This window comes from Chrysemys picta, chromosome 7 (assembly GCF_011386835.1).
Source record: "Chrysemys picta bellii isolate R12L10 chromosome 7, ASM1138683v2, whole genome shotgun sequence".
NCBI classification, from domain to species: Eukaryota; Metazoa; Chordata; order Testudines; family Emydidae; genus Chrysemys; species Chrysemys picta.
In genome coordinates, this window is record NC_088797.1 from 53,568,920 (window position 1) to 53,596,785 (window position 27,866).

General features: G+C 46.6%; 1 protein-coding gene across 1 annotated transcript; it reads left to right on the forward strand.

Annotated features, from left to right (window-relative positions):
- Nucleotides 1-874: 874 nt before the first annotated feature.
- Nucleotides 875-27,271, forward strand: C7H3orf62 (chromosome 7 C3orf62 homolog). The gene is made up of 3 exons (XM_065553622.1): nucleotides 875-902; nucleotides 22,864-23,443; nucleotides 26,922-27,271. The coding sequence occupies exons 1-3, from the start codon at nucleotides 875-877 to the stop codon at nucleotides 27,181-27,183; spliced, it is 870 nt and encodes a 289-aa protein (XP_065409694.1). The 3' UTR covers nucleotides 27,184-27,271.
- Nucleotides 27,272-27,866: the final 595 nt, after the last annotated feature.

The window sequence follows — 27,866 nt, forward strand, 5'->3', positions numbered from 1 at the left end:
GTAATGAATGGAATTGTTGGCGTCACTCGGCATAGCTACCAGGTAACTCGGGGGGGTGGGGGTGGAAGGCCATAAGTGCCGATGAAACCCCCCTGCTCTGGGTCTAAGTGAGCTAAAGTAACTCCATCTTGTGAACTTTAACCAGCCTCCATGCTAACAGCCTAAATGCTGAAGCAGAACATGTAACGGTCAGCTTTTTTAGCAGACAGCTGCAGTTTCGCTCACACTAGCAGAAGCAGTAGTGATAAGGAAGAAGGAGGGGGGAAGGGGGGAAGTCTACTACGTCTGAGCTTGCAAGGCCAAAGATAAACATGCGGACGAGAACTTTTCTAACACGCCACAATGTAATGCCTGCTGTAACTGCTGTCAGGAAGGGAGGGGTAAAGGGGGAAACAGAACAAAGGCTTGCACACAAACAGCTTGGAATATAAAATGGGAAACTTGCTTGTATTTGCTGCGCTTCTGATTTGAGACATGCTGGTCTCCTGAGTGCCTTTTTGAGATCTCGAATAAATTTGGTTTGCTTCTCCACCCTGGTGTGTCTATTGGTGCGACGCACACCGGGCAACGAACCCTGTTGCCCCCTCTGGGCCGGCAACAGAATGGTCACTCCTGTCAAAACCAGCCGATGTTCTCTATTGAGAACAGTAAGTGTGTGTGTGTGGAATGGGGATGTGGGGTATGGGAAGGTGCAGAAGAGAAAGCTGAGAGATGGAGCAGGGGATCCCAGGGCCAGGTAGCACAGAGTGGCGCACCAGCAGAAAATTTCTGGTGGATGGTGTCCAATTGCCATAGGTTATTCTGGTGAGGTCTGGGGCAGAAGAGGAGGTTAGTAGCAGTTTCCCTCTTGACAGTTTGAGAGCCTGTGAATGTCATGAGGACACCCACAGAAGAGGCGAATGGTAAGTGTGGCCGCAGGGGCAGGGGGCGGCAGGAAGGTTCCGTGGCAGTTGGAGCAGGAGGACCCTGGCTGTTGGGTGGGAGCCCGCAGGACAGACTGATGTGGCAGCAGCTCTGGCCATCAGCTCTGAGGAAGGAGGCTGGTGTAATTACTACCTTGGATTTTGTTTGTCCTGCTGCTGTTACTCCCCAGAAGGACCGAGATCAAGCTAGGCCTGCCCTGAAGGGCCCAGCCACATCTGGTCTTGCCAGTCCAGTAACTCGGCCCTACAGGAGATGGTAAGTACGGTGGGGAGGGGGGATGATGACCTCATCCACAAAAAGGGAAAATTAATAGCATTGTTCATCTTCTCTGCCAGAAGAGCAAATACTGACTGGGGACGGCAGAGTGAGGAAGTGCTACTTCGGTTAAGAGAAATTAGGGACAACGCAGTCCAGAGAGTTCACGGGAAGCAGTTATCACCCCCTCACAATGCCTCATTTACCCACTTCAGTAGAGACACCAGTTACTGCCTGCTCTAAGTACAGACCTGGACAACACTGTCACTTAGTGAAAGTGACCTTTTCAATGATGATCACAACTGAGCACAATTCCCCGACAATAAAACATGCTCGCTGTAACACTGGCATGATTTAAAAACCCTGGGCTTGATTCACAAAGGGTCTTAAGTGCCTCTCTACCTCTTTAGGCACCTAAGTCCACCATTTAGGTGCCACTGACATTCTCAAGATCACCACTCAGCTGCTGCCTAACCCAGTAGGTGCCTAAATTCCCAGCAAATAGGCATGTGCATAGCCTCCTAAGTCCTGACACTACCCCACAGCGAATGAGCAGGTCTGTACTCTTGTGTGACCTAAAGCCCCTATGACCCTGAAGGGGGATTCTCAAATATGGTCCCCTGCCTATCTCACCACTCGGGCCTCAGAGCACATCGTCAGGTGTGCGTGGCTTGTGTTCACAATAACCTGGTGGTCTGGGCACTCACTAGGGATATAGGGGACCTGGGTTCAAGGCCCTGCTCCAAATCAGGCAGCTCCTGGATTTGAGTGTCCTAACCCTGGTTACTGGCTATAAAGGGGGAGGGGGAAGGTATGCATGGGTCTGTTTTTTTTGTGAGAAAGAGAGGACTGGCTTAGGTGGCTAGCTCCAGGAGAGGGGTCACAGCCCCTAAGTTTTGCTGGTGGGCATGCACATAACCACTGAATTCCTGAGGCCACCAAGCAGCTTGGTGCACATTGAGATTCACAAACTAGGTGTTCCCCTGTTTGTCTTGTTTCCAGGGCCTGATCCAGTAGGTGTGATCACACCCTGCACAAAAAGCAATTGGGCACAAACAGAGTGGGAATTTTTGTGGCTGGCTGGTGGGGGCATGTGTGCCAATAGCTACAGCATTCACTGGGAGACCCAGGTTTGAATCCCGTTCTGCCTGATTTGACGCAAGCAATTAAACCCAGAGCTCCCACAGCCCATCAGAATGCCCTGAGCACAAGGCTATTGGGTGTTCTGGGAGAAGTCACATTACAGTCCCTTACCCAAATCAGCCAGAGCCAGGATCCAAATGTGGATCTTCCACATCCCAGGAAGGGCCCCAACCACTGAGCTTATAGAGTCTGTATCTCTCTCCATCTGGCCCTACAGACAACTCCCTCCCTACCCAGCCCTGCACTTCATCGCAAGAACAGGTTAGGGTTGCCAGGCGTTCAGTGCCCTGGAGGCTTCTGTCAGTACCACTGACTGGGGCATTAAAAGTCTGGTCAGCAGTGCTGCGGATCTAAGGCAGGCTAGTCCCTACCTGTCCTGGCTCCATGCTGTGCCCCGGAAGTGGCCAGCAGCTCCGGCTCCTAGGGGGGAGGGCCTCCATGCGCTGCCCCTGCCGTGAGCACTGGCTCTACACTCCCATTGGCCGGGAACCGCGGCCAATGGGGGGAGGGCGATACCTGCAGGTGAAAGCCACACATGGAGCCTTCTGCCCCCTCCTGCCCCTGCCTAGGAGCCAGACCAGGACAGGCAGGGATCTGCCCGGGAGCTGCGCAAGGTAAGCACGCACCCCAGGCCTGAGCCACCCCAAACCCCTCATCCCCAGCCCCACCTCAGAGCCTGCACCCCCAGCCAGAGCCCTCACCCCCTGCACCCCAACCCCCTGCTCCAGCCCAGAGTCCCCTCCCACATCTTGAACCCCTCATCCCTGACCCCACCTCAGAGCCTGCATCCCCAGCCCAGAGCCGATATCCCCTCCTGTACCTCAACCCTCCCACACTCTGAATCCCTTGGCCCCAGCCCAGAGCCCATACCCCCTCCTACACATCAACCCACAGCCCCCTCCTGCATGCCAAATCCCCTGGCCCCAACCTGGAGTCCCCTTCCACACCCTGAACCCCTCATTTCTATCCTGCACCCCTGCCCCAGCCCAGTGAGTGAGTGAGGGTGCAGGAGAGTGAGCCACCAAGGGACGGGAAATGTAGTGAGCAGGGGGTGGGGCCTCAGGGAAGGGGTGGGACAAGGGTATTTGGTTTTGTGTGATTAGAAAGTTGGCAACCCTAGAACAGGTCCATCCTCTGTGCTGAATGAGGCAGGGGGCCCATAGTGTGTGATTAGGTAATTAAATGGTATCATACTGCATATGCACAAGGGGGGCAAGTTAAGATTGGATAGGCAACCTTGAGCTGTCTCTCTCCTCCCCGTCCCCTCGTCCCAGTCTCACCAGACTCCTTGTTCCAATCTACTCCTCTCCCCCACCCAGGATCCACTTTTTGTCCTCTTTGATTTTGAGTCAGGCAGCTTCCTCTTCCAGACTGCATAGTGCCAGCAGGGAGAGGGTCACTGAAGAGCACAGGACAGGCTCCCTGTTCTCGGTTCCAGGGCCTGGCCCATTCCAGCCCAGAGCAACATTCTTTTAACTTCTTTTGTTTAATGTAATTTCCTTTAAAAAAAAGCAAACAAAAAACAGAATAGCTGGCAGTAGCAGTAAGCTAGGGACCAGTTACTAGATGAGGATGAGACACAAACTTTGCCAGTAGGCTTCACAGCTATTTGTTGATAGCAGAGTAACATAGAGACTCAGGACTCCTGGGTACAATTGCAGGTTTTGTATAGCAGTGTCTTGTGGTGTTAAACGTAGGCGGCAGGTTTGTATAATTTTTGGTGGTGCCTAAAATGGTGGTGCCCCCCCGCTCCCGCCCTGTAAGCCGATATAAAATGAAGCTACAACGCGTCGGCACTACAAGATTACCAGGGGCAATTAAAAGTGGAAAGTCAGAAGCAGCACTTGCCTGCTTCAATATACGGTATTATATTTTGTTGCATCTGTTGTGACAAAGTGGGAATGTTCTTAATGTTTTCTCTGAATACAGTGTGGATGCCTCAGTTTCCCCTGCAAGGTGCCAACTGAAGGTGTTGGGGACAAAGAGATCAAGTGGCCTCCTTATCCAGAAGAGACACAAAGGCCAGAGGAGGAGTGTCAGTTTGGAGCTGGCTGGGGAAATGGGGAGAGGCCCAGAACTTGGGTCTGGGCTCCCCACCCCCAAGATGGACCTGACTGAGGGGTCCTGTTTTCTGTACCTACAAGCTCTGTTTTAGACTGTGTTCCTGTTGTCTAATACACCTTCTGTTTTACCGACTGGCTGAGAGTCACGTCTGACTGCAGAGTTGGGGTGCAGGGACCTCTGGTTGCCCCAGGACCTGCCTGGGCAGACTCGCTGCAAAAAGTCATGACTGGCTTTGTATGGAGTAGTTCCAAAGCATCCCAGCATCCCCTTCTACACCAGGCGCTTCCCGGAAGTCTGCACAGGTACTGACACTCCCTCCTCTGGCCTTTGTCTCTTTTCCAGGCATTAGGAGGCCACCTGATCTTTGTTCTCCAACATCTTCAGTTGGCACCTTGCAGGAGAGCAGCCCAGGCCATCAGTTGCCCGGAGACGGGGTTTCGGCCATTCGCTGTGCAGATGGCATCACACTGGCCCTCTAGGGCTCTACAACAATCACACCCCCTTATCCCACCATCTAGATCCTTGAGAAATGCATAGGGGAAACTGAGGCACTCACACAATATTCAGAGAAAACATTAAGAACATTCCCACTTCATAACATCTGTATATGACCAGTTATATACTTTAAAGGGTGTAAAATAATCAAGTATTGTGCTAAATATTGTGCTTCCATGAGGTTTGACCCTGTGATCCACCCCCTCCCCCCCCACAGCCCCCACTCCTGCCCAATGCTGGGCAAGGGGCAGCCCCATCCCCAGTGAGGCTAGGGTGAGGGGCAGCAGGGGAGGAAGGAAGCCCACTGACCACCAAATTTAAGTTGCACGTTTTTCCCCTCAGGTGAGGGCTCTGGGGTGGGGCTGGGGATGAGGGGTTCACAGTGCAGGAGGGTGCTCAGGGTTGGGGTGCTGGGGGCACAGGTTCTGGGGTGGGGCAGGGCTGGGGATAAGGAACTTGGGGTGCAGACAGGCTGCCCCAGGGCTAGGACCAGAGAGGACTCCCCCCCAGCCCCCTCCCCCACTGGCAGCAGCAAGCTCCAGGGGAGGGACCCCTCCTCTTCTCCTTCCCCCCACACAGCACACTCACTCTGCACCACGGTCACTGCACATGCTGCTAGGGCCTCTCTCAGGTCCAGAAAGCCCACTCCCCTCCCCTATGGTAGGTACTGGGGGGGGGGATTGCCATCATGTGTGGCCTCCCCTGCTGCTGCCCCTCACCATAGCCTCACTGGGGATGGGGCTGCCCCTTGCCCAGAGTGGGGCAGGAGTGGGGACTGCAGGGTGGTGGCTGGGGGGGGGGGCGGTACGGTGTCACAAAATTCACCCAAGCCCAGCTGCTAAGGTCTAGGATGCCCCCCTCCCCCATCTCCCCTGTGGTGGGTGGGTGCTGGGGGGGGGACTGCCATCACATGTGGCTTCCTTCCTCCCCTGCTGCAGCCTGCTGCCCCTCACCCTAGCCTCACTGGGGATGGGGCTGCCCCTTGCCCAGCATTGGGCAGGAGTGGGGGCGGTAGATCACAGGGTCAAACCTCACGGAAGCCCCAGCAGCTGCTCAGGTGAGTGAGGTCCACTCCAGATGTCCATCTCCTGGCCAAAAGTCCCCTCGGCGTTTCCTCCAGGGGGGTGCCGGGGGACGGGACAGAGGGCTCCCAAGCACGTGCATGCCTCCTCCCCCTCCTCTCTCCCCCTCCCCCTCCTGAGGTGCTCCAACAGTCTGCCGGCCACTGCTCTCTATAGCCTTAGGCAGAGGCAGAGGCAGGCAGCCGGCAGCCCAAGCAAAGGAGAGAGGCACGGTTTTGTTTTGTTTTTTTTTTTCAGGCAAGGAAGCTCCCGGGTGCGCAGGGTCCGCTCCAGGCAGGGCCAGGGGAGAAACCCAGCTCCAAATATTGGTGGAGCACAGCCCCCAGCCTTGAATATTCCTGGTGCTTGGGCACCACGAGCCCATATAACCTGCCGTCCCTGGTGTTAAACCCTTCTGCCCCATCCCCACCAGGCTGTCTCCATCCTCCTCTGCTTCTACCTGTCCCACCTCTACCTCCAGTCCCTCTCCCCATACATCTGTCTACCCCTCCCTGTTCCTGTCCCCTTCCCCTCTGTACCTACCCACTGCCACCCTGGACTCTGTCCTCCCCCTCTGACTCCTGCAACCCCCTCTCACCCACAGCATTTCTCAGCTCCCAACCCCCAGTTTCTCACGCTTCTGTATTGTAGCAAGGCAGCTTCCTCCTCCTCCTCCTCGCTGCCTGGCACCACAGCTACCCCAGCAGCTGGGAGCAGCACTTGTAGGGAAAGTCCTGCTCCCACTGCATCTCTGGGATGGAGCATGCTCAGTTGCTTGGTGGGGTTGGCATATGTGCAGTGTGATTGTATGGGGGAGCCATGAGGAGATAGAGCATGCACCGTGCAATTAGAATCTCCAGAGAATTTAGCAGCCAAACACTAACAAATCAATCCTGAGTATGTGCAAACTGAGATTTCTAGAGGTCAAATTTGGGTGAATTTTCAGTCACCTTGACTCCACTGTGAGCCGCTTGCCACATTTCAAGTCCTTGTTTCAAAGCACAGAAGCACTAGAACTTCTCAACAAAACAGATGTAAGTTTTTTTTTTCATATGGTGTTCTTGGAAGTGGCTACACTATTATCACTGAAACTTTCCAAAAACATTCAGCCTGAGGCAGACACCTAGCATGGCAAATTTAAACCCAAATGGTTAAAGTTTGGCAAAATTATAAGCAACTAAAAATAGGGTCTTATGATGGTATGCATCAGGCAACTTTATGATAGGTGGTTCAACCTGCACTGCCTATAATAAAAACAATGGGCCTGTTGGTAACAATTGAACCAAAAAGCTAACTGGGCTTAACTTCAGTACCTGGAAAGATAATGGAGCAAATAATTAAGCAATCAATTTGCAAACACCTAGAAGATAATAAGGTGAGAAGTAAAAGTCAGCATGGATTTGCCAAGAACAAATTGTGTCACAGCAACCTAGTAGCTTTCTTTGACAGAGTAACAAGCCTTATGGATAGGAGGGAAGAGATAGACATGGTATATCTTGACCTTAGTAAGGCTTTTGATACTGTCTCGCATGACCTTCTCATAAACAAACTAGGGAAATACAACCTAGATGGAGCTACTATAAGGCGGGTGCAAAACTGGTTGGAAAACCATTCCCAGACAGTAGTTATCAGTGGTTCACAGTCAAGCTGGAAGGACATATCAAGTCAATTCTGGGCCCAGTTCTGTTCAATATCTTCATCAATGATTAGATAATGGCATAATGGCATACATTTATAAAGTTTGTGGATGATACCAAGCTTGGAGGGGTTGCAAGTGCTTTGGAGGATAAGATTAAAATTGAAAATGATCTGAACACACTGGAGAAATGGTCTGAGTAAACAGGATGATATTAAATAAGGACAAATGCAAAGTGCTCCACTTAGGAAGGAACAATCAGTTGCACATGTACAAATGGGAAATGACTGCCTAGGAAGGAGTACTGCAGAAAGGGATCTGACATTACCGTATCCGAGGTAGAAGCCAAACTCGAACAGCTTAATGGGACTAAATCGGGCGGACCGGATGATCTTCATCCGAGAATATTAAAGGAACTGGCGTGAGAAATTGCAAGCCCGTTAGCGATAATTTTTAATGAATCGGTAAACTCGGGGGTGGTACCGTTTGACTGGAGAATAGCTAATGTGGTTCCTATTTTCAAGAAGGGGAAAAAAAGTGACCTGGGTAACTACAGGCCTGTTAGTTTAACATCTGTAATATGCAAGGTCTTGGAAAAAATTTTGAAGGAGAAAGTAGTTAAGGACCTTCAGGTCAATGGCAATTGGGACAAATTACAACACGGTTTTACGAAAGGTAGATCGTGCCAAACCAACCTGATCTCCTTCTTTGAGAAAGTAACAGATTTTTTAGATAACGGAAATGCGGTGGATCTAATATACCTCAATTTCAGCAAAGCTTTTGATACGGTACTGCATGAGGAATTATTGGTTAAATTGGAAAAGATAGGGATCGATATGAAAATCCAGAGGAGGATAAAGAACTGGTTAAAGGGGAGACTGCAGCGGGTCGTACTGAAAGGTGAACTGTCAGGTTGGAGGGAGGTTACCAGTGGAGTTCCTCAAGGTTCGGTTTTGGGTCCGATTTTATTTAATCTATTCATTACTGACCTCGGAACCAAATGTAGGAGTGGGCTGATAAAGTTTGCGGATGACACAAAGTTGGGAGGTATTGCCAATTCGGAGAAGGATCAGGATATCCTGCAGGGAGATTTGGATGACCTTGTAAAATGGAGTAATAGTAATAGGATGAAATTTAATAGTGAGAAGTGTAAGGTTATGCATTTAGGGATGACTAACAAGAATTTTAGTTATAAGCTGGAGACGCATCGGTTGGAAGTAACGGAAGAGGAGAAGGACCTCGGAGTCCTGGTTGATCGCAGGATGACTATGAGTCGGCAATGTGACGTGGCTGTGAAAAAACTAATGTGGTCTTGGGATGCATTAGGCGAGGTATTTCTAGTAGGGATAAGGAGGTGCTGGTTCCATTATACAAGGCACTGGTGAGACCTCATTTGGAGTACAGTGTGCAGTTCTGGTCTCCCATGTTTAAAAAGGATGAATTCAAACTGGAATGGGTACAGAGAAGGGCCACTAGGATGATCCGAGGAATGGAAAACCTGTCATATGAAAGGAGACTAAAGGAGCTCGGTTTGTTTACCTTAACCAAAAGAAGGCTGAGGGGGGATATGATTGCTCTCTTTAAATATATCAGAGGGATAAATACCAGGGAGGGAGAGGAATTATTTCAGCTCAGTACTAATGTGGACACGAGAACAAATGGATATAAACTGGCCGTCGGGAAGTTTAGGCTTGAAATTAGACGAAGGTTTCTAACCATCAGAGGGGTGAAGTTCTGGAACAGCCTTCCGAGGGAAACAGTGGGGGCGAAAGACCTCTCTGGCTTTAAGATTAAGCTTGATAAATTTATGGAGGGGATGGTTTGATGGGATAACGTGATTTTAGTCAATAGGTCAATAACGTGCCATCGCTGGTAATTAGTAACAATGGTCAATGATGGGATATTAAAAGTTACTACAGAGAACTTTTTACGGAGGGTCTGGCTGGAGAATCTTGCCCGCATGCTCGGGGTTCATCTGATTGCCATATTTGGGGTCGGGAAGGAATTTTCCTCCAGGGTAGATTGGCAGAGGCCCTGGAGGTTTTTCGCCTTCCTCCACAGCATGGGGCAGGGGTCGCTTGCTGGGCAGGGGTCGCTTGCTAGAGGATTCTCTGTGACTTGAAGTCTTTAAATCATGATTTGGGGACTTCAACAGCTGAGTCAAGGGAGAGAATTATTCCAGGAGTGGGTGGGTCAGCTTTTGTGGCCTGCATCATGCGGGAGGTCAGACTAGATGATCATAATGGTCCCTTCTGACCTTAAAGTCTATGAGTCTATCTGGGGGTCATAGTGGATCACAAGCTAAATATGACTTAACAATGTAACACTGTTGCAAAAAAAGCAAATATCATTCTGGGATGAATTAGCAGGAGTGTTGTAAGTAAGACACAGAAGTAATTCTTCTGCTCTATTCAGCGCTGATTAGGCCTCAGATGGAGTATTGTATCCAGTTCTGGGAGCTACATTTCTGGAAAGATATGGATAAATTGGAGAAATCTGGACAGAGCAACAAAAATTATTAAAGGTCTAGAAAACATGATCTATGAGGGGAGATTGAAAATCTTGGGTTTGTTTAGTCTGGAGAAGAGAAGACTGAGGGGACATGAGAACAGTTTTCAAGTTCATAAAACAGTGGTTTTCAACCTGTGGTCTGCAGACTGTCGATTTCCAAAGGGGTGTGCACCTCTATTTGAATATTTTTATGGGTCTGCAAATGAAAAAAGGCTGAAAATCACTGACATATAAGGTTGTTACAAGGAGGAGGGTGAAAAATTGTTCTCCTTATCCTTTGAAGATGGAACAAAAAGCAATGGGCTTAAATTGCAGCAAGGGAGGTTTAGGTTGGACATTAGGAAAAACTTCCTAACTGTCAGGGTTACAAATTGCCTAGGGAGGCTGTGGAATCTCTGTCATTGGAGGTTTTTAAGAACGGGTTAGACAGATGCCTGTCAGTAATGGTTTAGTTATTATGTAGTCCTGCCTTGAGTGCAGGGGACTGGACTAGATCACCCACTGAGGTCCCTTCGAATCCTATGATTCTATGAAAAGTAATTCTAAAGTTAGAAACTCTGAAACTTAAACAATTACTCATTTCTGCAATGGCTATTCTGTTCAACAGTGCATTCCCTCACAATGCTAATCTGTAGCCATGCCATTTCCTTCTCTTCGGTAACAGCTGTCCTAACCTCTCTCTTGCCAGGCCATGGCTGTGCCTCCGTTTCATGGCTGCTTGATTGTCTCCCAGCAGCTGGTTGGTCAGTTTAATTTGTAAAGTCATGGGTCAGTTAGGGTGGAAGGCTAAAATCCTCCCCTTCCAAGTAACCCAAGTCCAGACACACAGCAAAAGGTTTCACCAAACAAGCCTTTTGCCTTCCTTGGTAACCATGCCCAGCACCGCGTGAAACAAGGGAATCCCCTGATGTTGCTGCCTCTGCTCCCTTGGTACTGCTGTCTCCATGTATGCTGGAGCTGGGGCAGCAGCACCTTGGGCTTCTTTGAAGCACTGATGCCCAAGCTAGCATGGGACCTTTACCATGCTATGACAGTTGAGCTGAGTAATGCACCAGGGAGAGCTCTCGACACGTTAATTCAGCTTCCCTCAGACCTCTGAGATGTTATAATTCCTTCATAGAATTGTTGAATGCAAATTAGCTGCAGAGGAAGGGTTAAATTACATCTGATGTCACAATGGCTGGCTGTACTTGGAGTTACCTGAGCTGTGGTCCTGATCCTGTCTGTAGCGTATATGATCATACCAATTAGACAACACTCATTATCTTAATTGCAACTTGACTTCTTCAATATAGCCTATGCACAAGACTTAAATGAATTTTGACTATATGGAACATTTGAAGAATCCATCTTATTCTGTTATTAAGATCACTTGGTACAAAGAAAAGATAAACCCTACATTTCTTAAAGGACCCTTTTAAAATTACAATGTTCAAAGAGTAGGTGCTGTGCATTAGAGGAGGGTGCGCTGTATTTTTAATACAGCTATTGAAGGTACTGAGCACCTCCCAAGCACTAATAAAAAGAAGAACAGGAGTACTTGTGGCACCTTAGAGACTAACAAATTTATTAGAGCATAAGCTTTCGTGGACTACAGCCCACTTCTTCGGATGCATATAGAATGGAACATATATTGAGGAGATATATATACACACATACAGAGAGCATAAACAGGTGGGAATTAATTGGCCTCTCAGAGTTGGTAAGACAACTCCCACCTGTTTATGCTCTCTGTATGTGTGTATATATATCTCCTCAATATATGTTCCATTCTATATGCATCCGAAGAAGTGGGCTGTAGTCCACGAAAGCTTATGCTCTAATAAATTTGTTAGTCTCTAAGGTGCCACAAGTACTCCTGTTCTTCTTTTTGCGGATACAGACTAACACGGCTGTTACTCTGAAACCAAGCACTAATGTATTTCTTCTTCCAGTGCCCCTATGAGGTAGGGCTGTACTATTCTCCTGATGGTACAGATAGGGCCCTGAGGAACTCACGCCAACCCAGGTGAAAGGAAATCTGTGTACGTAGTCTGTTGTTTTTTACCCCGCAGGACCAAGGTGCAGATAGATTTTCTAACTCATAGGGGTCTCTCACAACAGGGTGAAGCGTCTTTCAGTTGAAGGCAGTTACGTTTGTGCAGCCCTCACTCTACATGTAAGCAGCAGAACTGTGAAATCTGGCCCTGTCTCCAGAGCCCTGGATGGCCGGGGATGGGTAGTGACTCAGGGAGCAGCCCTCTTCCCCCCCCAGAGCCCTGGCTGGCTAGAGTGCTGGCAGGAAATCCTGCCCCTACCTTCTGCTGCCATCTCTTCTCCTATTGAAGGAGGGGAATGCCACTAAAGGAGGGGTGGCATAGCCAGTGTCATGTGCTGCTGCAAGGGACACAGCAGGCCCAGTGGATCCTGGACTCAGGGCTGGGAGACAGGCTCAAGGGAGCTGCCTTGGTGCATGATCCGTATAAGTCTGTACCACAAGCAAAGAACAAGGCACTGCCCAAAGGGAAAGAAGAGCCTTGATATGGGAGTAAGGTACTGTCAAGATTGTTCCTGGCAGTGTCAGAGACCCTTCAAAAAGTGCCTTGGCTTCACATCATACTCCCATTAATCGCACCTGCCAATAGCACCAGGGTGCTATCCATGCTAATAAAGCTGTTGGCATTGAACTGCGTCCTGGAGAAATTCTTGGGAGAATGCCTGCATCTCCATGGGGTGCAACAGTTTAGCTCACTCTGGCAGAGAGGAGAGCCCCCAGCACACACATCCTCATTATTGTTGGTCAGAGCCACATTGCACTGCCATGGGTGTTACATTCACTTACTCTAAGCTGAGCTGAGCTACCCATGTTATTTTCAAAGATGTCTCAAGTCCTCTCCTTTCTTGCACTGGGATTTCTCTACATTTACTATATTTGGCTCTGCATAGATCTGCTGAAGTTCCCTATTAAATCTTCTTCTCCACCTATCATCCCCCCCAATTGGTCCAACAATCCAGCTCAACACTTTATTTTGAAGATATTTAGCTGTCTTTCTTCCACCTTAGTAAGGTCTCACATCTGTATAAAGCAATAGACCATATAATGGTCTTGTAGCTAGGTCTTCTCAGTAGCTATTTGAAACTTAAAAATCTCTGCAGACAAAAGAAACAGGTGTTCCCACGCTGTAACCCTGCCTTAATTTCCTCCTTCCCCAAATTGTCATTGATCATTAATGCTCCTCAGTATTTAAAGTGTCTGACTTGTTGATATCTATGGTTATTGATTGCTAGTAGGGCTGTTGATTATTCACACTTAACTCATGTGATTAACTATAATCGCAGTTTTAATCACACTGTTAAACAACAGAATACCAATTGAAATGTATTAAATATTTTGAATGTTTTTCTACATTTTCATACATATTGCATTCTGTGTTGTAATTGAAATCAAAGTGTATATTATTTTTGATTGCAAATATTTGCACTGTAAAAATTATAAACAAAAGAAATTGTATTTTTCAATTCACCTCATACAAGTACTGTAGTGCAATCTCTTTGTCATTTAAGTGCAATTTATATATGCTGGAGGATAAGGCACGCCAGGACTTTGAAGATGACAGATTGGAGAGAGATTGATCAGCAGCTTCCTGCACTGTACGGGTTCTTTCTGGATTTTAGAACGGCAATCACTTTTGACATTCTCCAGATCCTTGAGAAGTTACCCTCGTTGACAACCTGTGTCAGAAATTTGGATAAACATTGACAGGCATTGGTTCCAAGGTGTTTCAGGAAATCTGGCAAAATGTTGTATTCTGCTACCACTCCGGGTTTGATGTTGCTCAGTACAGTGTCTAGTTCATGGCATTATGGTGTTTTCTGTCTTCTTATCTATCCCTTTCCTAATGGCTCCTAACATTCTGTTAGTTTTTTTGACTGCCCCTGCACATTGAGCAGATGTTTTCAGAGAATGACTCCAAGAACTTTTTCTTGAGTGGTAACAGCTGATTTAGACTCCATCTTTTTGTATTTGTAGTTGGGATTATTTTTTCCAGTGTGCATTATTTTGCAAGTATCAAAATTAAATTTCATCTGCCATCTTTGTTGCCCAGTCAACCAGTTTTGTGAGATACCTTTGTAACTCTTTGCAGTCTGCTTTGGACTTAACTATCTTGAGTAATTTAGTATCATCAGCAAATTTTGCCAGCTCATGGCTTATCCCCTTTTCCAGATCATTAATGAATATGCTGAATAGCACCAGTTCCAAGACAGATCCTTGGGGGACCCTGCTATTTATCTCTTACAATTGTGAAAACTGACCATTTATTCCTACCCTGTTTCCTATCTTTTAACCAGCAACTAATCCATGAGACACCTTCCCTCCTATCCCATGACTACTTACTTGGTTTAAGAGCCTTTGATGAGGGACCCTGTCAAAGGCTTTCTGAAAGTCCAAGTACACTATATCCACTGGATCACCCATGTTGAGGCATGATGACAAAAAGCTGTGTTGACTCTTCCCCAACATATCATGTTCATCTGTGTATCTGATAATTCTGTTCATTGCTATAGTTTCAACCAAGTTGCCTGGTATTGAAGTTGGGATTACCAGCCTGTAATTGCTAGAATTGCCTCTGGAGCCTCTTCGGGATGGAAGAAGAGTTCTGTGTAAGCTTGATAGCTTGTCTCTCACCAATCAAAGATATTATCTCACCCATCTTGCTACTCTAATATCCTGGGACCAAAACAGCTACAGCAACACTGCATAGCTCAATCTGAGACAGTTCCTCAGATTTGTCATCTAAAAAGAATGGCTCAGGTGTGGGAGTCTCCCTCACATCCTCTGCAGTAAAGACCAATTAAAGAATTAATTTAGATTCTCTGCAATGGCCTTGTCTTCCTTGAGTGCTCCTTTAGCACCTTGGTCATCCAGTGGCCCCACTGGTTGTTTCGCCAGCTTCCTGCTTCTGATATACTTAAAAACTTTTTTTTTGCTGTTGATTTTTGTGTCTTTTGCTATTTGCTTTTCAAATTCTTTTTTGTCCTGCCTAATTACACTTGACGTGCCAGAGTATATGCTCTTTTCTATCTTCTTCATCAGGATTTGACTTCCAATTTTTAAAGGGTGCCTTTGTGCCTGTGTGATGGGGCACCTGCCTCACATTGGGCATTAAGGGGTTAATAGAGCCCTAGGGAGGCTGCGCAGGAGGCAGCCAATCAGAGAAGGGCTGAGAGGCGCAGCCAATCAGGGCCTGGCAGGCCCATATAAGAAGAGCTGTGGGGCAGATAAGCTTCAGTAGCTGCCTGGAGCTTGAGAAGGATGGGGGAGTGATAGCTCAGTGGTTTGAGCATTGGCCTGCTAAATCCAGGGTTGTGAGTTCAATCCTTGAAGGGGCCATTTAGGGATTTGGGGCAAAAATCTGTCTGGTTTGAGCAGGGGATTGAACTAGATGACCTCCTGAAGTCCCATTGAACCCTGATATTCTATGAAGATCAGGAGGAAAGATTGCTAGCACCCTGGACAGAGCACAGCATTTTTTATTTGGGGGCATACATTTAGTTTGAGCCTCTATTGTGGTGTTATAAAATAGTTTCCATGCAGATTACAGGCATTTCACCCTTGCGACTGTTCCTTTTAATTTCTGTTTAACTAGCTTCTTCATTTTTGTGTACTTCCCCATTTTGAAGTTAAATACTCATGTGGTAGGTTTCTTTGTATTTCCCCCCCTACTAGGATATTAAATTTAATTACATTATGATTGCTATTACTGGGTGGTGCAACTATATTCACTCCTAGGACCAGATCCTGTGCTCCATTTAGGACTAAATCAAGAATTGTCTCTCCCCTTGTGGGTTCCAGGACTAGCTGCTCGAAGAAGCAGTCATTAATGGTGTCCAAATACTTTATCTCTGCATCCCATCCTGAAGTGACATTTACCCAGTCAATATGGGGAGAGTTGGAATCCCCCATTATTATTGGGTTTTCTGGAGCAGACTAATTCATCCTACCTTTTTTGAATGGACACCAGTTGCTGTGCCCAGGAAAAATATCTTTAATGACTGTCTGATGGATTCAGAACCTAGAGAGTTGTCTGTGTTGTAGAATCTATTTCCTAGCTATAGCTGTTCAAATTAGGCATCCATCTAACTTCTGAAATCTGGATGGCTTCTAAAGCAGCAGGGTTTAGTTATCTGTGTGTGTGTGAAAATTTACACTTTTGTTAGAAAACAAGGCACATATGATGTCTGCACATTTCCACATAGCAATGGCTCATACAGTTATGCTTTTATGGATGTGCCAGCACACAGTCATATGTCTATCAGAAGGGGGTGAAGAAGAAAGGCGCGAGGCAAAACCCAAGTATAATACGGTCTCCCACAGTATTCTTGCTGGCAAGTTAAAGAAGTATGGGCTGGCCAAATGGACTATAAGGTGGATAGAAAGCTGGTTAGATCATCGGGCTCAACGGGTAGTGATCAATGGCTCCATGTCTAGTTGGCAGCCAGTATTAAGCAGAGTGCCCTAAGGGTTGGTCCTGGGGCTGGTTTTGTTCAATATCTTCATTAATGATCTGAAGGATGGCATAGATTGCACCCTCAGCAAGTTTGCAGATGACACTAAACTGGGAGGAGTGGTAGATACGCTGGAGAGTAGGGACAGGATACAGAGGGACCTAGACAAATTAGGGGATTGGGCCAAAAGAAATCCAATGAGGTTCAACAAGGACAAGTGCAGAGTCCTGCACTTAGGACGGAAGAATCCCATGCACTGCTACAGACTAGGGACCAAATGGCTAGGCAGCAGTTCTGCAGAAAAGGACCTAGGGGTTACAGTGGACGAGAAGCTGGATATGAGTCAACAGTGTGCCCTTGTTGCCAAGAAGTCTAACGGCATTTTGGGCAGTATAAGTAGGGGCATTGCCAGCAGATCAAGGGACATGATCATTCCCCTCTATTCAACATTGGTGAGGCCTCATCTGGAGTACTGTGTCCAGTTTTTGGGCCCCACACTACAAGAAGAATGTGGAAAAATTGGAAAAAGTCCAGCAGAGGGCAACAAAAATTATTAGGGGGCTGGAGCACATGACTTATGAGAAGAGGCTGAGGGAACTGGGATTGTTTAGTCTGCAGAAGAGAAGAATGAGGGGGGATTTGATAGCTGCTTTCAACTACTTGAAAGGGGGTTCCAAAGAGGATAGATCTAGACTGTTCTCAGTGGTAGCAGATGACAGAACAAGGAGTAATGGTCTCAAGTTGCATTGGGTGAGGTTTAGGTTGGATATTAGGAAAAACTTTTTCACTAGGAGGGTGGTGAAGCAGTGAAACAGGTTACCTAGGGAGGTGGTGGAATCTCCTTCCTTAAAGGTTTTTAAGGTCAGGCTTGACAAAGCCCTGGCTGGGATGATTTAGTTAGGGATTGGTCCTGCTTTGAGCAGGGGGTTGGACTAGATGACCTCCTCAGGTCCCTTCCAACCCTGATATTCTATGAACTGAATTCTAGGATGGCACTCAGATGCACTGGGGATTAGTGCCATTTAAATTCTACAGCTAGATAGCAAGGTGGGTAGATGAAAAGATAGGTATCTTAATGTGATATTTTTGGAATATTTAATTTACATATTGTGATGTTGCACTCCATATTTTCATAAAAATATGTTTATAAGTATAGATATGATGTAACTGGAATATGCTTTATGCAGAAGGTCTCTTGTAAGGTATCATTACAAAGTTTATAATCTACTGAGTGTGGTCATCCTATTTGTATCATTCTTGTATCTGAAACTAGGAATATGAAATATAACTCTGAGGTCCTATTGCAATTATACAAATTGTGGGCCATTAATGGCGGTTTGGAATCTTGATGGCTCCCATTAACCGGGGCAATTGGTTGTAAATGGCTCTGTTTACTTGTAAGGCTTCCTGTATACCTGTGTGCTGGCAAGTGGGTAATGAAGTCTCACAGGACATGTGATCATGTCACTGAACTGGAATCCATCTTTAACCTGGTGCTTTTCCATTTAGAAGGAGGGGTGGGAACCCAGAGAGAGAAAAAGGGTTCCAGCCTTGTGCCAAAGCTATTAAAGTGGGTGGAACAGAACAAAGGGGGCTGCAGTCATGAGAAATCCCCTTTGTTACCACCTGAGCTGAACTAACAAGAACTGTACCAAGGGAAATGATTGGGCCCAGACTAAGAAGGAGTCTAATCAGTGAAAGAAGCTTTTTGGAACCTCTCTGAGGGTGAGATTTTACCTGTATTCAGTTTCTTAATGTATTAGGCTTAGACTTGCGTGTTTTGTTTTATTTTGCTTGGTAACTTACTTTGTTCTGTCTGTTTATTACTTGGAACCACTTAAATCCTACTTTTTATACTTAATAAAATCACTTTTGTTTATTAATTAACCCAGAGTAAGTGATTAATACCTGGGGGAGCAAACAGCTGTGCATCTCTCTCTCTGTGTTATAGAGGGCGGACAATTTATGAGTTTACCCTGTATAAGCTTTATACAGAGTAAAACAGATTTATTTGGGGTTTGGATCCCATTGGGAGGTGGGTGTCCGGGTGCTGGAAACAGAAATACCTGTTGAGTGGTTTTCAGTTAAAGCCTGTAGCTTTGGGGGCATGGTTCAGAGCTGTATCTGTGTTGCAGCAGACTGGTGTGTGTCTGGCTCAACAAGGCAGGGTTCTGAAGTCCCAAGCCTTCAGGGAAAACAGGCTCAGAGGTAGTTTCAGCATATCAGGTGACAGTCCCAAGGGGGTCTCTGTGAACAAACCCGTCACACATATAATGGAAATACTTTGCAATAGAAACATTCTCATGCAAAAGTAACAGCTCTGCAGTCAGGAAATATCTGGATATATTGGAGATCTGGTGATGACTTCCTTTGGTCTCCAGCACCCTCAACTGGAATTACATCCTCATTTTACACTATTGCTTATCTTAGGGCTTGTATTCACTGTGAGAAAAGCTGCTTTTACCTCAAGGTAACTAATGTGCATGAGCTATCCTGAGGTAAAAAACACAGTGAAGAGCAGGCACTTTACTTTTACAAGATAAACTAGAGGAGGTCAGCCTTGTACTCCTGTCTGAAGGTGACCTGGTCTAATTTACCTTGTGGTCCTACTCGTCACTGTTTTTTACCTTGAGATAGCTCACTCAATTAGGTACCTTGAGGTAAAATATTGGATTTTTCTAACAGTGAAAACAAACCCTTAGTTATAGAATCAACAGGAAGGGAGCTCAAGAAGTCTTCTAGTCCAGTCCCCTGCACTCATGGCAGGACTAAGTATTATCTAGACCATCCTTGACAGGTTTTTGTCTAACCTGCTCTTAAATCTCCAATGACACAGATTCCCCAACCTCCCTAGGCAATTTATTCCAGGGCTTAACTATCCTGCCAAGAAGTTTTTCATATTGTCCAACCTAAACCGCCTTTCCTGCAATTTAAGCCCATTACTTCTTGTCGTATCCTCAGAGGTTAACAAGAATGTTTTTTTTTTCTCCCTCCTCCTTGTAACAACTTTTTATGTACTTGAAATCAGTTATCATGTCCCCTCTCAGTAATCTCTTCTCCAGATTAAGCAAACCCAGTGTGACACTGCACCCCATATTCTTCATAGAAATATTATGATATGAATATGGCATAACTAAGATGTATTATGCAATATAGGTCATGTGAGGTATCATTGGAAAGGTTATGATCTACTGAATGTGTTTATCCAATTTGTATGTATCACTTCTGTATCTGAGGTTAGGAATATTGACTATGTAACAATTACAACTGTGTGTGTATTTGGGGGAACGCCCACCAGACAGTAGGCAATCAGCCTCAATGGGCCATTAGGAAGACCAATAAGACTTGAAAGATACTACTCTCCCGCCTTCCTGAGAAGTTCCCGGGGTTGCTGCTTTGACACTACAGGGTCAGGTGATCGGGTCACCTGGTACTAGACCCCCCCATCTTGGACTTTCAGTGTTTTTTCCATTAAGAGGGGTGGAGGGTTAGACTGGGAAACAAAAGATTCCCGCCTTATGTAAATTCTATTTAAGGCTGGGGAGTATGGCAATCAAGACTCTTCTCCATTGCCTTCCTGTCCAAGAAGGAAGATTGCTAAAAAGACCTGAAGGGAAAGGCAGGGGCTAAGTCCAGGCTGAGACAGGGGTCCAGTCTGTAAAGAGAAATAACTGGAACTCTAAGCTATAGAAACTCTGCAATCTGCCTAAAACAACATTTAGGGTGCGAAATTACATTTTGTAACCTGTTTCTTGAGTGTATTAAGTTTAGTTTGCATGTTCTGTTTTATTTGCTCCATCTGCTTTGTTCTGTTTGCTATCCCTTTAATCACTTAAAATTTACCTTTTGTAGTTAAACTTATTTTTCATTTATTACAAATCTCAGTTTGTACAATTCTTGTGTGTGTGTGTGTGTGTGTGTGTGTGTGTGCGCGCGCAAAAAGCTGTGCATCTCTCTCTCCATATTGAGGGAGGAGGCAATTTTTATGAGTTTGCGCTGTGCAGATCTCTCTACAGCACAAGACAATATTATATTGGGTTTACACTCCAAAGGAGGTGTGCACATGAGTGCTGAGTAAATTCCTGAGCTGAATCTTCCCTACAGAGCTGATTTCAGTCTGTCTGCAGCTGGGTGTCCTTACCTGTGTGTGTGCGCTAGGGAAGGCTTGAGGGCCTGGCACAGCTAGGTCAGGGTGAGGAAACCCAGGGTGGTGGAATAGGCGGAACCAGTGGGACCCCAGCACATCAGGTGGCACCGGATGGGGGAGGGGGGGTTCACCGAAGTTTTCAAATCTTCCCTCAGATCATGTTTTCTACACCTTTAATAATTTTTGTTGCTCTCTCTCAACTTTCTCCAATTTATCCACATCTTTCCTGAAATGTGGCATCCAGAATTGGACATAATACTCCAGTTGAGGCCTAATCAGCGCGGAGTAGAGCGGAAGAATTACTTCTTGTGTCTTGCTTACAACATTCCTGCTAATACATCCCAGAATTATGTTTGCTTTTTTTGCAACAGTGTTACACTGTTTACTCCTGGGGGAATTCTGCACCAAAAAATTAAATTCTGCAACAAAAAATGAGAAATTCTGGGCAGAATGTTTTCAAATTCTGCAAAATTCTGCATATTTTATTTGTCAAAATAACAATATAATCACACCAGTTTCAATTATTTTTGGTCATTTATTTCAAAATAGCTGTCAGCACGTATGTATGTAACAGTACAGAGAACAAAAAAGTTTCAGGAAATGTTTTTTAACAAATAGTTTCCTTACTAGGTATATTGATACTGAACTTGGAGTAATAATTCATTTAAACTACAATACAGAAGCGTATTTCCTGCACCCCTCAGAAGCAGTGCAAAGGCTTGGGGGAGTTAGGGGTAATGGAGGAGCTAAGGGAGAGGGAAGTAATTGCTGGGAAGAAGCCTAGGGTGTGAACTTGGAAGGTTGTTGGGTATCGATGGGAAAAGTATGGAACAGGTTTTTTGGGGCGTGGGGAGGGATTGTTAGAGAGCTTCCCCCATGCAGACCCTGGCTGACCCCTAGTCTCTCCCATTCAATCAGCACATCTGATCTTCTCCCCATTTGTCCCTCCACCCCTCCCCCTGTCCCCATGTGTCTCTGTGCCCCACTCAGCCACCCTCTGTCTCTATGTAGCTCTCACCTCCCTACCTCTGTGCGTCCACTCCCATTGAGCCCCTGCGCCCCAGTCTGTCCTCCCCCACTAGCCCTTGTGAGCCCCTGTCTGACCCCCCAGAAACCCCATGCTGTCTGTCTCCCCATAGCCCCGTCTCCTGACCTGGCCTGACAGGTGCTGTGAAGAAGGCAGTGCAGGCTTTTTCTCTTCCCTAGCTGGCCAGGAACTGCTGCTATGTTCTATCACCACAGCACTCTCTTGTGGGCAAAAGGCAGAACTGCAGCAACATTTTTGGCAGAATTATTTTCTATGCAAAAAAATAAAAGTATGCGTGGCTCATTAATTATGGACATGCGCAGAATTCCCCCAGGAGTAACTGTTGACTCATATTTAGCTTGTGATCTACTATGACCCCCAGATCCCTTTCTGCAGTATTCCTTTCTAGGCTGTCATTTCCTATTTTGTATGTGTGCAACTGTTTGTTCCTGCCTAAGTGGAGTACTTTGCATTTGTCCTTATTGAATTTCATTCCATTTTCTTCAGACCATTTCTCCAGTTTGTCTGGATCATTTTGAATTTTAATACTATCCTCTAAAGCACTTGCAACCCTTCCTGCTTGGTATCATCTGCAAACTTTATAAGTGTACTCTTTATGCCATTATCTAAATCACTGAGAAAGATATTGAACAGAACCAAACCCAGAACTTATCTCTGTGGGACTTCACTTGATATGCCCTTCCAGCTTGACTGTGAACTACAGATAACTACTGTCTGGGAAAGGTTTTCCAACCAGTTATGCACCCACCTTATACTAGTTCCATCTAGGTTGTATTTCCTTAGTTTGTTTATGAGAAGGTCATGGGAGACAGTATAAAAAAACCTTAATAAAGTCAAATATATCATATCTATTGCTTCCCCCCTCCACAAGGCTTGTTACCCTGTCAAAGAAAGTTATTAGGTTGGTTTAACAGGATTTGTTCTTCACAAATCCATGCTGTTACTATCACCTTATTATCGTCTAGGTGCTTGCAAATTGATTGCTTAATTATTTGCTCCATTATCTTTCCAGGTACCAATATAATTGATTTATTATTCTTACTGCAGTTGTCTTTTACTTTCCTTATATGGTTACAATACAGTGTGTAATTAGAAACCTCATCCCTTCTAGGTGAGATGTCAGAAAAACTAAGGAGATGCAGGAAGGAACTGACTGCAGCTATAGACAGGGCATTTGAAGATCTCACAGCTCCTTTCTGTCTCTCAGAAGATTGCATCAATAAACAGAATTCAGACTTGCAGACAGAGACACCTTCCTCCTTGCCCCAAATGAACAGAGTTAGTTACAGAAGAGATCCTACTTCTACCTTATCTTCCTATCTCAACCAGTCTGCAGCAGTCTCCTGCGTGCTGGAAAAAAAGAATCCTGTCTTCATACCAGTAAGCATTGCCCAAAATCCCTTATGCCCAAAGAGAGAACCTTTAACAAGTAAGGAAAATACTTGGCTACGTTCTTCCATTTTTGTGTCTGACAGACAACTTCCAAGAACTCTGGGAAACAGAGAGAGATGGAGGAAAGGGCATGCGAGGTACAGTTTGTATTCAAAGTTCTTTGTCATGAATATTGTTAGGACATGTGCTCAGATGGTCAGGGTGTTGAGTTTCAAGACTTCCAAGAGGAGGGAACTTCTGAGGAGAGATGTGCAAGAATGTTTCCTCCAGAAGCTCAGACAGTAGATATTATTCCTGAGAGGGGATGGGTTCTCGTGCTTAGAGTGGGGGACTGAGAATCAGGACCCCAGGGTGCTATTTCCAATTCTGTCACAAGTATTCTCTGCAATTTTGGGCAACCTCTTTTGCCCACATTTACCCTTCAGTCTGTAGGTGGAGAATGCTGCTTGCCTCCCTCCTAATGCCTTACATTACACAGCCCTGTGTAGCATCACCAGCCTGTGTTATGCAGGAGTTTAGGCTACACTATCATAATGGTGTCTTCTGGCCTTAAAATCTGTGAATGGTTTAGTATTATTTATTATTTGCATTACAGTAGCATCTAGAGACTTCAGTCTCAGGGCTCCTTTGTGCTAGGTGCTGTACAGTAAGTCAGTCCCTGTTCCAAAGAGCTTGAGGTGCAATATAGTAATATTCATGTCTGAGATAAATCTCAGGTGAGTCACCACATGAAAAACCTTCACATGCATAGGACCCTACCAAATTCATGGTCCATTCTAGTCAATTTCACAGCCATTGGATTTGAAAGTTAGTCAATTTTACATTTTCAGACCTTCACATCTGAAATGTTACAGTGTTGTAACGGGGGGCAACCCTCCCCCCCAAAAAAGGGTGTTTTTTCTCCCCCCAAAGCTGTTGCAGGGGGATTGCCCCCCTCACTTCTGTACTGCCTTCAGAGCTGGGCTGCGGGAGCTTCCTGCAGCTGGAGGAGGTGGAGGTGATCTCCCCTGTGTTCCTGGGAGTGCCCCAGCCAGGAGCTCCTACCTGCTAGTCCCAGCTGGCTGGGGAGGGACAGGACTTACTCTTTCCCTGCATGACCCCTTTAGGGGGGAGATCAGATCCACCTCCGGCTACCTCACCTGGCTGCAGGAAGCTCCATGGCTGGGCAGCAGCCCCAGAGCTTCATGCAGCTGGAGGATGTTCCCAGAGGTGGAGGTGGGTCCAACCTCCCCCATGCTCCTGGAAGTGCTACAGCTGGGGGCTCCTACCTGCTAGTCCTAGGCAGTGGCAGATTAATGCACGGGCCCTGCCCAATTTGGGGCCTGTAAGCATGCGGGACTCACCTCTGCTGCACCTCCTGCTGGTACCTTCTGGAAATTAGCTCTCCAGCCATCAGAGTGCTCTCTGCAGGCCAGTGTCCCGCTTTTCCTGGCCCCCCATGTCCCTCCTGGACCCAGTGCCCCTTGCACACTGGGGTACTGCCCCCTGGCAATACACCCATCAGTCTCTGGGTCTCCTCTCCCCAGGGAACCCACACCCACTATCCCCACCTTGCCTCAGTCTTTGGCTACTGCCCAGTCTCCATCTAGCAGACTGCAGTATAAATGCCACTCATCACAGGCAAGGGGGTTTGGACCTGCTGCTTCTACCTACCCCTTTGGGCTGCCCTCTGCAACCCCAGTATCTATTCGGCCTTCCACTAGGCTGCAGCCTGGGGGTTTCCAGGCCAGAGCTCCCTGGGCCTTCCCCCAGCCCTGCTCCAGCTCAGGTACCTTGGTATGCTCCCAGCAACCAGGTCCCTCCCTCTCAACAGACTAGAGAAAGAGTCTCTCTGTGCTTCTGGCCCAATGCCCTCTTATAAGGGCCAGCTGGGCCCTGATTGCACTGGCTACAGCTTTGGCTGCTTTCCCCATCAGCACAGCTGTCAAGGCTGTATCCCCACTTTGAACTTTAGGGTACAAATGTGGGGGCCTGCATGAAGACTTCTAAGCTTAACTACCAGCTTAGTTCTGGTCCGCTGTCACCATCCCAAAACTAATTCCCTTCCCTGGGAAGCCTTGAGAAACTTTTTACCAATTCCCTGGTGAATACAGATCCAAACCCCTTGGATCTTAAAACAAGGAGAAATTAACCATCCCCCCTTCTTTCTCCCACCAACTCTTGGTGAATACAGTTCCAACCCCCCTGGGATCTTAAAACAAGGAGAAATTAACCATCCCCCCTTCTTTCTCCCACCAACTCTTGGTGAATACAGTTCCAACCCCCCTGGGATCTTAAAACAAGGAGAAATTAACCATCCCCCCTTCTTTCTCCCACCAACTCCTGGTGAATACAGATCCAACCCCCTTGGATCTAAAACAAGGAAAAAAATCAATCAGGTTCTTAAAAAGAAGGCTTTTAATTAAAGAAAAAGGTAAAAATCATCTTTGTAAAATCAGTATGGAAAATAACTTTACAGGGTAATCAAACTTAAAGAGCTCAGAGGACCTCCCTCTAGCCTCAGGTTCAAAGTATAGCAAACAAAGATAAACACTCTAGTAAAAGGTACATTTACAAGTTGAGAAAACAAAGGAAAACTAAGACGCCTTGCCTGGCTTTTTACTTACAAGTCTGAAATATGAGAGACTTGTTTAGAAAGATGGGGAGAACCTGGATTGATGTCTGGTCCCTCTCAGTCCCAAGAGCGAACAAACTCCCAAACAAAGAGCACAAACAAAAGCCTTCCCCCCCTCCCCCCAAGATTTGAAAGTATCTTGTCCCCTTATTGGTCCTTTGGGTCAGATGCCAGCCAGGTTACCTGAGCTTCTTAACCCTTTACAGGGAAAAGGATTTTGGAGTCTCTGGCCAGGAGGGATTTTATAGTACTGTACACAGGACAGCTGTTACCCTTCCCTTTATAGTTATGACAGCAGCTTTTCTCTGCCACAGCCCTCTCCCGGGCTGCTTTAAGCCCATCCAGGCAGGAGTGGGGTGACCACCCCGCTACAGGGCCCCCTGGAGAAATGGGCACCCCAAGCCCCGGCTCAAACTGTGGAGGCAGAAACTCCAAGTCTTGGCAGAAGACATGGGGGGCAGAAGCCCTGAGCCCCAGCAGGAGCCGTGGGGTAGCCCCAGTTGGAACTGCGGGGGCAGAAGCCCCAAGCCTGGGCGTCCCAAGCTCCGGCTGGAGCCATATAGGTAGAAGCCCTGAGCCCCAGCAGGAGCCCTGGGGGGCAGAAGCCCTGAGGCTGGGCACCCCGAGCTCTGGCAAGAGCCATGGGGGCAGAAGCCCCAAGCCTGGGTGTCCTGAACCTGGGTGCCCTGAGCCCTGACTGGTGCCGCGGGGGCAGAAAGCCCAATCCTAGGTGCCCCAAGCTGTGACAGGAGCCAACGCACGGAAGCCACTAGGCTGGGCGCCCTGAGCTGCGGGGCTGCTGCAGCACAGAGGTGCTGCCTTTGGAGGTGGGTCTGCGCTGCCTTTGGAGGTGGGTCTGATCTCCCCACTGAGAGAGGACATGCAGTGGAAGGACAAGTCCTGTGCCTCCCCTACCTGGCCACAACTAGCAGCTAGGAGCCCCCACCTGGGGTGATCCCAGCAGCAGGGGGAGATCAGATTTCACAGGGAAGGGCTTATTTCATGGTCCATGACACGTTTTTCACAGCCATGAAATTGGTAGAGCCCTACACATGCACATTAGAAGATGTCTCAGACTATACAACCACTGTCACCATACCTTCATTTGAATGTGTGCCCTACATGTAGTCCTTGTGTTTATAAAGCTCCATTTTTGCTGTCAACCATTTGACAAACTTCTGCAGTGCAGCTTGTCCAGAGAACCAAAACCGTTCCATTGTTTTGTCTAGCAAAGATGCTGAAAGATGCATGAAGTCAGAAGCAAACATAGCTGTCCATGTTGTCTCCCAAGACATTCCGCAGGCTCTTCCTGACACACCTGGTGAGTCCAGAGCTCCACTTTTCTTCCTCACACTCAGGGTAGGCTGGCTTTTCCAGCTCAGTGAAAGGGATTGTGAGGACCTGTAAATTGTAAGGGGACAGATAACAGGCAATGGAGCTGTTTACCTCTAAGCCACCTGTTCTGGCTGGATTTGAACAGGCATAACTAAAGTTACTAAAGACTAGGGTGTTGACTAATCGCAGTTAACTGAAAAAAAATTAACCGTGATTAATCGCACTGTTAAACAATAGAATATGAATTGAAATTTATTAAATATTTTTGGATGTATTTCTACATTTTCAAACATATTGATTTCATTTACAATACAGAATACAAAATATGCAGTGCTCACTTTATATGATTATTTTTATTACAAATATTTGCACTGTAAAAATGATAAACAAGAGAGAGTATTTTTTCAATTCACCTCATACAAGTACTGTAGTGCAATCTCTTTATCCTGAAAATGCAATTTACAAATGTAGGGTTTTTTGTTACATAACTGCACTCAAAAAACAAAATAATGTAAAACTTCAGAGCCTACAAGTCCACTCAGTCCTACTTCTTGTTCAGTCAATCGCCAAGACAAACAAGTGTTTACATTTAGAGGAGATAATGCTGCCCTCTTCTTATTTACAATGTCACCTGAAAGTGAGAAAGGTATTTGCATGGAACTTTTGTAGCCGGCATTGCAAGGTATTTATGTGCCAGATATGCTAAACATTCATATGCCCCTTCGTGCTTTGGCCACCATTTCAGAGGACATGCT